The 11,845-nt window shown below is 31.3% G+C and overlaps 2 protein-coding genes across 2 annotated transcripts; both read right to left on the reverse strand.

The window, feature by feature from the left end:
- LOAG_00672 (hypothetical protein) lies at nt 1-7,678 on the reverse strand (the record flags this gene model as incomplete). The annotated part of the gene is made up of 16 exons (XM_003136212.2): nt 1-289; nt 420-541; nt 709-835; nt 970-1,049; nt 1,372-1,488; nt 2,004-2,257; nt 2,540-2,621; nt 2,842-2,930; nt 3,320-3,416; nt 3,519-3,635; nt 3,723-3,858; nt 5,756-5,832; nt 6,091-6,292; nt 6,578-6,720; nt 7,150-7,269; nt 7,645-7,678. The coding sequence occupies 16 exons, from the start codon at nt 7,676-7,678 to the stop codon at nt 188-190; spliced, it is 1,899 nt and encodes a 632-aa protein (XP_003136260.1). The 3' UTR covers nt 1-187.
- Nucleotides 7,679-8,793: 1,115 nt separating this feature from the next.
- Nucleotides 8,794-11,845, reverse strand: LOAG_17099 (hypothetical protein; the record flags this gene model as incomplete). Its single annotated transcript, XM_020449759.1, has 6 exons — nt 8,794-9,286; nt 9,469-9,583; nt 9,893-10,066; nt 10,191-10,388; nt 10,753-10,868; nt 11,659-11,845. 6 exons carry the CDS (start codon nt 11,843-11,845, stop codon nt 9,009-9,011), a joined length of 1,068 nt encoding a protein of 355 aa, XP_020306682.1. The 3' UTR covers nt 8,794-9,008.

Consider the following 11,845-nt stretch of genomic DNA (forward strand, 5'->3'; position numbering starts at 1 on the left):
GGAATTTTGAACTCAAAAGATTTGATGAACAAAACAAAAAAGAGTGACACCAGTTATGAGTTATCAAACCAATCTTGACAGAAACCGGTTTCTGAATGACACTGAAGAATAAGATTGCATCAAACAAGTTACAGAAAATAGATCAATGAGTGAAGTTTAGATCTGAATTAAAAGAAATAGAAACTTTTCAATTACTGATGATCGCGTTACGCAATGATTTCGGAATACACAAGCCACGGAAGCGACCTTCAGTTATTGGTACACAATGTTCATCCCATAAACATTCGTTCTGTAAAAAAGAAAAAAAGAAAATTATTAGTTAATTTTACGACAATCTAAAACGCATTGAATCAATGTCACATTTGACCTCTTCATTAATCGTTTTTAATGTAGTTAAATTTTTTACTGAAGTTTCGTACCTTAGTGGAATCTGGATTGCATGCATTCAATGTCAACTTTCCATTTTCCAATTTTGTCATACTTGTTTGTTCCGGCAACATTTGTGAATGAGTACTGTCAACACGAGATGGTTGCATATGATCTAAAGTGATCTAAAGTATTAGATATATTTTAAATTATATTGGACTGTATTGATGATCTGATTTAGCTGTCCAATGTTGAAGGATTGCAATTTTTACAGCAAATTTGAATAATTATAAAAAAAATTAGTTATACAAAAAGTTGCAAAAAATAAGTTTAAAAACATACTTCCCATTCCAGTTCTAATTTCAAACGCATCAATAATATTGCTATTGTAAAAGGCATTGTTAATTTGCGGCAAAATACGGATCAAGTAGCGTGAATTCGGCTTCAATTGTTCAAGCACAACAGAATTCTGCAACATTTTGATTGAGATTACAAACAATCAATTAATCAATCATTCTAATCATGTTCTTGTGATCATATCACTACCTTATAACAAAAACAATTGCATTACAAAAAATATAAAAAATCTGAAATATCTGACACCTGTCGTGGATCGACTAAATTGATACGTTCCCATTGCTTTGTCGGTGAATTATTACTTTCTGCATACATAATTGAAGAACCTGAAAGTTTCCTTCAGCTAAGTAAATTATTTAGACTTAAATACCAAAAATTCTCTATTTATTAACTTGCTATTAACATTAAAAAAATTGAAGTAATAAACAGAAAAATACCTAATACGACATTACAATAATATATTTTAGTTAGAATCTCAAAAAATCAATTTTGCGAAATTTTTTCGAATTTATCTTGTCCTGTAGTTTCAACCTTTACCCTATGTCAATTCCGATTTTCATTTCGTCATCTTCTAACAACAACAGTTATATATGGTTCATTAACTTCATCTATTTACCAGTTACTTGCTGATTATTAAGGGAATGATACCTGTAATGGAGGGTAAAATAGAATTAGGATATGTCCATGTAATTTGAACACGTCCAGGTGATAACAATCGATATGATAATGCGCTTCCTTCACGATGTTCACGAAATTCAGCACGTTCTACAAATTAATGATTTTAAAATAAAAGTTATTATCACTTGAAATAAAGCTATTTTATTACTTTCGTATGATATTAACAATAAATATATTTTACGTGAGCGGTCTATTATGCAACGACATGTTAAACAAGAAAAAAAAAATCAAACAAGAAAAGATGAAAGATTCAACAAAACAATGCGTACGTCTTAAAAGTGATAGGTATGACACGTCTCATACAAGTAATCTGTGCTAACAATTCAATTATTGTCAGCTCTATATAAACTTGCAAAGCAATATTTTTCCTCTCCCTTATGATGGTACTCCTAACGTTTTCTGAATTGCAATATATTCATCAGTCTTATACTTTAAAACTAAAGTTATTTCAGGTTAAAACTTTGTTTTGAATTTGCATTTCAGTCAGTAACGATGTGCCTAAACTTTTCTGAATTACCATATATTTACCAATTTTAAATTTTAAAATTATAACTATCTTAGATCAATGGTTCGTTTTGAATTTGTAATATATTCAAAGTTACCCATTGTTCGAAATCGATAAATGGTTGGCGCTCGTAATATTTCACCATCCTTCTTACGAATATTTATCCGCACATAATATACATGACCAGGTTGTAAATTACGAAGTATGAGTGAATTACTCTCACTTACAGAAGCATCATTTGACAATTCAGACCTTCCACTTATTGGATAATATGACCATTCAGCATCCGGAAGATCTGGGTTATCGGAGAGATAAACATCGTAGCCATCAACAATGTTTGTGGGCAAAAAACTGGAATAAAGGAAAGAGATAGTCTTGAAAAAGAATGACTTCTTTCTTGAATATTCTTTTTAATAATTAAAGTGGATTGTATTTGATCATAGCATTTTTTGCATTTTTAATTCAAAAACAGCTTACATCCATAATGTGCTTTAACAACAACTTTCCAATGCAACTTATAAAAGGATAATCGAGTAAATCAATATATCATTCTTGAAAAATAGTAAAAATTTAAAGTTCATGTGAAAATTATAAGATTGAAAAAAACGATTTAGCAAAACTTGATTTACCTACTTTTCCAATGTCCATTGCAATCGTACACCATCAAGTTCATGCGTATAAATTACATCCACTTTTTTGATTGGATTTTTTATAACTACAATATATATTTGAATAAATCATAAACAAAAGAAATATCTTTCGTTTAAACAATCTTTAGTTTTTGTTTTCCTCTTAATAACCTGGTAAATAATTTCTATTCTGAATTAATTATTAGAAAGGGGAAAAGTTTGGAAAAGAAGAACTTTCTAAATTTATTTTTTGAACCAAAAAGTGTGAGACTAATTTAAAAGGAAAAAATGAAAGTGAAAATTTACCAGCTGGTGTCTGAAATTTAAACTGCCCACTTTCAGTTGTTAAATTATTGGCAAGATGTGTTCGAATTTTCAACAAATATTCCGTATCACTGCAAATTTATCAGAAAAAATTCATTGTTGAAGAAGGAAACAAGAAATTACAAGACATACAAAGCATCCGAAAGTTAAAAAGTTGTAGATAAAAAAAGAAAGGAAAAAGAAAATTTATTGCCATATTTATCGCAAAGTTTGCTAATAGATAAATCGATAAGCAATGGAATGATATTGATTATGTCAGGTATTATATCATAGTTGTGTTACTAACTAAGAAATTCAGTTTTATAGAATGATCATTTTCACAAATTTCTATTTAAAGATATTGCCAAAAAAGGTTTGATGGATGTTTCAAGCACAATATTACACCGTATTCCGCATAAATGATTACACCGTATCACACATAGATGACTATACCATATTCCGCATGAATGATTTAAGAAACCTTTTCAAGGTGGTTAAGCTTGCAGACGGATGTGAACCGTTGAACCGCAACTGATGCCAATCCTCCGCACCAGCTTCTGAGTATTGCAGTTCATAAGCTGTAAATAGATAAATTGTTAAAATGGAAGGAATGATTCATCAAAAATAAAAAAAAAAAGAAACAGAAATCAACATTCAACCAAAAAAGGAAATGAAGATACCTTTGACTTGATTCTGCATCTTTTCCGGTATTTCCCAGGTCAAATTAACGGTACCTTGATCTGGTGCTTTGAAATGTGAACTAATGATCAGATTACCCACTTCGAAATACTCATCTTCTAAATGCACTGTTGAAAATTAATCATCAGGACTAATTAGTGAGTAGTCAAATAAACGGATATGAAGCAACCAATAAAATGATTAACCTCTTGGCATTGTGATTTCCACAATTGCTGCGACAGTGGAAACACGTTCCGGACTTGTTGCAGTCCGTATTGTCAATTCATATCGCTGACCTGGTTTTAAGTTGTCCAATGTGAAACTATTCGCCTGAACTTTAACCTGCAATTTGAGAAGGGTGCTATCATCCATCTCCCATTATCAAGCTTTTACGAAAAAAAAAAAGAAAAAAAAACTCAGTGAATCACTCAACTATCTGATAAAACCTTTCCTAAAATAAATATTTTACAGGCAATTTTTTTTTTTTCTATACGTACAATTTCTCCTTCACTTTTAGATACGAAACTTTGCAAATTTATTTGTTTATCACATTTTACTTAAGAAAATTAATGATGATAACCAAAAATGACTGCTAAAAAAGACTTAATTTTGATCATTATATAAATTAAATTAAATTAAAACACGCAGTGATCCGAAACTAAATTTAATATGCAATAAATAAAAGTTACAAATCAAGTGCATTTTCAGGAAAAACTGATTGTTTAAGTAAACTTGAGAAAAGAAATTTGAAATATAACTGGTGATTACATAGATTTTAAAGGCAAATAAAACACCAAAGTTTTTTTTTCGAAATCTGCGGGTAATAATCTTATTTTAAAATATTTAACAATTAATCACAAAGTTTTATCTCTTGATGATCTGGATTTTTCAACCTGTGACTGCATATTAAATTTTTCCACTTTTTTTTGTAGTTTATAGTAATTACTCTTCCAAATCATTTCATTTTTCCATTCCTTTATGCATTAAGATTACTTTCAAATATTGTTATTTTGTTTTGTCATTTGCCAGAAAACTTGTAGCTTCAATAAAATCATGTTTCGTCTTCATCAAACACAAAATATAATTTTAGCATTGAATGTACTGTTACAATCTGATCACTTATTTTCGATTTATTTAGGGTAAACATTTTTGTTCATGAATAAACTTTTTGATTGTTTCAAATTTAGAATAATTGGTTCTTACTTAGTTATTAACTCTATTTGCTTGATATCTCTATTTCCTAGTATCGTCATATTTTCGTAAGATATTTCAATTTTTAGATTTCTAAAATAATTGAAACTCGTTTCGCGAATTCTACTCGTTGGAAAAGAAAATCAAATAATAAAGAAAAATATCAAGCAATGAAAAAGTAATGAAAAAAGTACCACGTAATAAAAGAAAGCACCAGGCAATAATAAAAGCGTCAAGTAATAAAATAAGCGTTAATTTAAAAAAAAACATATCAAATAATAAAATACACTGTTAGAGAAAGAAAGCTATTTTCAAATCGAAACAATATCAGTTTTGAATTTTTAGCCTGACTTTTTTTTTGGGGGCATCTATTTACTTCAATTTTTTAGTTTTTCTTACACATGTGAATAATTGTTTGCCTTTCAGCATTTCAAAACACATGTTAATTGAAATAACTTTTCATTTTTTTTAGAGAATTTATTGATTCATTTGAAAGTTAAAATGAAGAAAAAATTTTAAATGCTACAATTGATTTAGTCAATAAAACGGCAGTGAACTATCAATCAGTGATTGAAGCGGACGTAAAAGTGAAATATGGTAGAGATAAGTAAAGAGTTGTTTTTTAAAAAAAAAGGTTTTTAAAGTTGTAGTTTGATTTGTAACAAAGTATTGTAAGATTTTTAGGCTAACCTCAATTCCTTTTCCCAGCTTATTAATTATAACTGCATTTATTTTGCAAGCTATTACTTTATATTTAATGACACTCAACATTGGGTTGATTGATAAATCTGATATTCTATGAGCTAATTATTTTTTATTTTGTCAAGTATTTCGGTACACTCCATTGCTTTTCACTAATTTTTTCTTTTTTTGTTTCAAGAGTTATCTAATTATCAGTAGTACAACGACACTCTAAATATAGTCGTGCATTTGAAAATGTTGCGAAAAGAAGTGTTCTGAAAAGAGTTGAAGACAAATGAGATACACTCTCCTAGTTAAAACATCATCAGTCGACTTTTGCTATTTTCATTAGAAAATAGAAAATAACCTGTTGTCGAAGCAATGGTGTTCTGTCAGCGGATGTTAACTGCTTCACATTTACAATGTAGTAATGACTTACTGGAGCTGAAGAGGAAAATTTTTATTTTAATTGCATTCAATGCACAAAATTTCTAGATTATTCTCTAATAAACTGATTGTGAACAATTAATGGTTAATTTTCTAATTATCGTGAATTTACCACTTTAATTATCTTAAGTTTCCTATTTTAATTACCCTGACTTTAATAGTTATCAAATTTACATACACTATGGAATATTTTCAACTGTTTTATATCAAAGCATCTAATCTATCATTATTATCAAAGATTTGTTAAATATTGACCTCTTGAAAAACTTCTGAAAGGTGGATTCCATTCCAGGCGTACCATTGACGTACTTAATATATGAGCTTGAAAATCAAGCGGTGGCAACAAATCATCATCAGCTGCCGGAATACCGTCAATGAGAACAGTTTTGGATATCGAGATAAGTAAAGATTGTGACCAATCTTCTAAAACTGTTCCGTCAGAACGTTCAGCACGAACCTGTAATTTGCATGATATTTACCGATCTAACAAATCAATCCCATTTAATGATTCATTTTTATCTGTTAGTCATCTATTACTTACTGACTTAGCTATACCCATCAATAATCAGTTGTTTTATACTTTAAATAATATTTATTTTTCTGTTCGTGATGACTTGAAGCAAAACTATTTTATGATTTTATTTATCGCTATTCTATAGCTTGTACTTTTATTTGTTCAGTGTTCTCTCATCCTATCTAATCATTCTCTTTTTCCTTCATTTGTACTATCAACAAGCTCTACCTGTGCTTGAAGTTCATCACCATTTCGCACATCATCTAAATCCAATCTTGCTTCTAATTCTGTTCCAACTTGTGAGTACTTCCAATCAGAAGAACCATCAGGACGATTGGTAATTCGGTAACGAATCCGAAATTGCGGTTGTACTAAAAATATTATCTAGAACATCCAGCAATCATGTATATCATGCTATAAATGAAATAATTTTTACGAAAACTAACCATGAAGAATATGATATGTTAAAGAAAAAAAAAAGAAATACTGGACAGCTATAAAGTATAACGGATACACTATACAATACCCAAATCTTGAAGTAAACACGTTCAGGTATTTTCAAGCGACAAATGTAAAATAGCATAGCAAATATCTATAAATTTCCAAACAAATTCTGACCATTAAATAACCATCAATATAAATTGCATCCTTTGAATGATTTCTTTTTTTTTTTTTTTAATGGCATGATTATTATTTCTTTGCGAATATGAAAGAATAGTGAGGTAAATAATAGATGATTAATGATAAGTTAACAGTACGGATATATGCAAATTAAAAGAAAAAATGTATCAATACCCAACCTTCATTTTGTATCTGTTCTGGATATGACCATTGAATGTAAATTGCATCCGTTAGATGATCATATCGAGCACGAAAATTTTGCACACGTGATGGAACGTACAATGCATCATCGAGAGGTGCTGCATGCGATTTCAGTATTCCATGATAAGAGATGATCAGTAATGATAATGATAGATGGTGGAGAAATAATCGAAAATCGTGAAATAGTAGCATATCTTACTTATACACTTCAGATGAAATTAAAAAGGTAAGCGGTTTTTTCGTTTTATCCTTTTTTCTTTTTTCTTTTTTTTTGCGAAAATTCTTCAATGATGGGAAAGTATGTAGAGAGGAGAAGTTAAATAGAAGCAAACTGATGATGTTAAGAAGTACAAATGAATGTTTTATTGATAAGAAGAAGCATCTTATACCTCGCAAAATACGAAAAAAAAATTGATAAGAAAGTTCAAAAGCTACATTTCACGCCTCCGACAGCTTTTTTGATAATGTCATACCAACTTGTTCATGTATGCTGTATCCAGATACCATCTTATAAAAAACAAAAAAAAACCAAAAAGCAAAAAAAACAAAAAACAGAAAAAAAAGATATGTAATTTAGATTGAACGGATAAAGGACGAAAAATTTATTTCAACTCATTTCAAGGAAAAGACTAAGAAAACCAAGTAAACAAATTTATGATTGGATAAACAGGTAAGCAAGTAAAGTTATCCGTGAACACAAAAGAAAGAAAACCAATACAACAACTGCCAATGTTATTTGTTAAACGTACAAACTTGTGCAGGAAACTCTGAATGTGAATGCAAGTGAATTCAGGGGCAATTGACGTGATTCATCAGTAATGAATGGTATTAGATGAACAGATGACATATGTTATCGAAAAAACGAGAATGTATCAGCTATAACAAATGATAATTTCTAAAACAGTCATAAGTTTTGTTCGTTTCGATAAGACCAGTAACACGACCCAAGTCATACAACAAATCTGACAGCTTACAAATGATCAATTCGCAACCAGCACAAGGTAAAAAATAATTGGGAACCTGCAATCAACAATTTTTGGTACTGCATGCTCACACAGTGCCATGAAATTCCTGCAGAATTTGCGGAAAAAATATGATAATAATGTACAACAAATATTTAATTACAAAGTTAAAGTTCAATGTAATGGCCAAACCAAAAAAAGTACGCATATAAGCATTCCTGAATATGGGGATTCAACTAAAAATGCTATAACCAACATCTCTCTACTAATATAACGCTTCAATTTTCCAATGCCGATAACTAGTTTCCAGTCATCACCATATTAAATAGAAATTTCAGGGCAAATTTTCCAATGTTTTGAGAAGTGATTACAATTTTGCTTATATGGTAAATGAAAAATAAAACGTCTATTTAAATTTCTACTAGATAATTTATTTATCAGATGAGTGAAATTAGCAAACAGCTTCAAAAATCTCTTCAAACACCTGCATTTTCGCGAATTTTGCTTACCTGATGCATTCACTCTATTTATTGGAAGACTGGTTTTTGAACTACTTACAAGGCACTATCAGAATGTGTTCAATATATGAAAATTCATAACAAAAAGTAACACATTTAACAAACTGTAGGCAGCATGCAAAAAATTGCATCTCCACAAATCATTATTACAGCACGTAATTATAAGAGAAATAATAATACGTAAAAGATATGAAAATTTAAATATCCCATAAAACCAGAAAACAACTGATTATTCACTTGAAGAAAAAAATTATGATCTTCACTACTAAACATCAGATTGGTTAAGTGGCGCAACTAACCGAAATCCCTTTCATAAACGGTTAAAAAAGAAATGATGAAATTCCTTAAGTATAAGCATCAGTAGAATCGTTTCTTCGACATTTGTTGCCGATGATTGACGAAAATGACACCAAACCATAAAACCAACACACATAAACCACCACCTAATATTACTAATACTGTGGTACCAATCCATCCTAATTTTGATGCTGGTGGTTGGTCTACGTGGTCACGTGGTGCCGCTACATTTTGAGCATAAGGTTCGCGCTGTCGAGGATCTAAGGTGACAGCAGTACCATCTTGTACATGTGCAAACTCTTGCTCGAACATGCGTATCGATATGATATCATGATAGTCTGCAAAATCAAACCAGTTAAGTTATGGTGCCTTAACGAAGATATTAAAGGATGAGTGAAATAGCTGGAAGTTTTGTGATCAAAAAATGCCCAAATTAACAAATTAATGAGATTCATCCCTAATCTAGCCCTATAACATGATTTTTGACAGAACAATAAAATAAAGTTTGAAATGTAGATACCAGATAAATCGCCTGTAGCAGCTGTGATACCGAAGTAATATCCTGTAGGTAACTGAACACCGCCAACACTCATGCACTCTTTCCATTGACCGGTACCCAAAACATCAGTATAAATCTGCAGTATAAACTAAGGCAATCGAAGATGCTCCAGCATGCCCATTTTAATTTTCCAAAGAACTTTTATTTTTCCATCATTTCTGTTTTTTTTCTATTTTTTTACACATCTCATACTTTCTACTGCCACTAGTTGTCTTTTCAAAGCTTTATTTTGTGTCAACAACTTTATCGAAAACATATTCAATTAGTTGCGTATTTAATCCAATTAATCCTTCATCAATTCATTGTCCGTTTTTTCACATAGTAACATGTAGTATTCTCATTTCATATACTGCATTAATTTTCAAAAATAGAAAAATAAACGAACAGATAGCACATCGCCAACATATCGAATCATTATTTGCGTTTGGTACTGCCTGTTTCGGAATTTCGCTTCACAACCTGTATGTTCACCACCCAGCTGTGTGTGAGTCCCATCCATGTCATGGTCATAGTGGAGCGAACCATTATTAACCATTGCTGAGATATATGGATGACCATGCTAGAAAGTTTCCTTTTTATTCATTATACCTACCAATATAACTGATTGATAAATTTCGTCCAACGTAAACAACTCCAGCAGAAAAGCGTGAATTTCAGGAAATGCATGTAGAGGGAAAACTTACCACATGTGGACCGTTGTGATTACTGTAAGTATCCAGAAAAACTCCTAAACCGCGAAAATAATCTTTCGATCCAAATACAGGTCCGGCCTGGGCAGGATCCTGCACATACCATATAGCTGCTCCATCACCGAACAAATCACCAGTAGAACCATGGATTGCAAAATTCACATGCAGTTCCCAATCTCTAACATTCACCGGCTATAAACAAATGATAAACTACTTGAATATGTTCGCTTATATTCATTTTCCAAGTAAAAAAATGTAAATTATTTTGGAACACCAAAAAATCTGCAGTTCCTTATCACAAATCGTAAAAACTGCCAGAACTGTCCACTTATTTAGTGCAACATTTAATAAGCTTAAGATGCGATTACTAAATATCAATGTATGCTCTTGATGGATAGTTGACGTACTAAACATTAGATCAAAACTATGGAAAGTAAAAAAGCGAAAATTTGCATCCGATATCCAGTTAATGTATTTCTCATCCGGAAGTGCAAAAATGAGAAAATGATACATTTTACGAAAAGATGAAAAAAAAATAATCAAACAAACAACCTACCACATTATTCCAAATACCACCCTGAACGCTTTGCGTATCCGCCGTTAAACGAACATATTGTCCAGTAACCATGGTTGTACCTTGTATGTCCCAATATGGAATACCCATTCCGTTACCTTTAAATATGTAGTAAAGATAAAAAATCCGTGATTATTTTTCTCGTGTTTTCTCAAAAATAAATCATTCCCTGAAAATAGGCTCTAGTGACATTTTCAGGGAAAGACTTAGTAATAAAAGTCCTTCCCTGAAAATATGACCAACGGAAAGATAGGGAGCACCAGTACTACTCTCTACAGTCACGCTAAATCCTGGATGAGGTCTCGGGTTAACCCCCACTCCATGCTGGCCATTTCCTGGCCTCGTCGCCGACCAGCAAGGCCATGGGGAGCGCCACCAGATTTATCTCTCTGATGCTCTTCGATGCTTAGTCTCCCTGCGTGGTAAAAAAACAAAATAAATGAGAAAAGACACAGTTATTTTGTGGAGTACAAGAAAGTAATGTGGAGGATTTCCAGGGCGGAAACCTTATAGCTTTCTGCAAAAAAAAGTTGGATGTCCGATTGGTCTGGAAATGCGACCATCTTTTATTTTTTATTTTTTATTTTTTTTTGGAGTGAGAAGGGAATAATAAAAGACCCTGTCTTATTTTCGAGGAAACACAGTATCATACTGTAGAAATCTCTTCCCTCAAATGAATTATGGGAAATGAAATTTTTCAAAAAAGATGTCACTTGATCAGTATGATGTTCCCGTGTCATTCAATTTGCCAATGCATGATTCCGTACAGCTAGTTATCAACATGAAGTTTTTTGGGGATCAGATTAAACGTTTTAGATGTTAAACATTTTGCTATATACGCCACACATATATGGCAACATACGAAATAAGCAAACACAATGCAGTAACCTTGATAGGGTTTAGCCAAAGAATGTTCTTTCCTATAATATCCACGCCATTCATCAACCGATGTATCACTTAGTTGTATCTGTTCTTGTTGTTGACCATTAGCACTCATTACTTGCACTGATAAGCAATACGCAAGGAAGGGAAGGAATAAATGATGAGCTAATGGATACATGATACTCCACAACAT

Source organism: Loa loa, assembly GCF_000183805.2.
Source record: "Loa loa unplaced genomic scaffold supercont3.39, whole genome shotgun sequence".
Classification (NCBI taxonomy): domain Eukaryota; kingdom Metazoa; phylum Nematoda; class Chromadorea; order Rhabditida; family Onchocercidae; genus Loa; species Loa loa.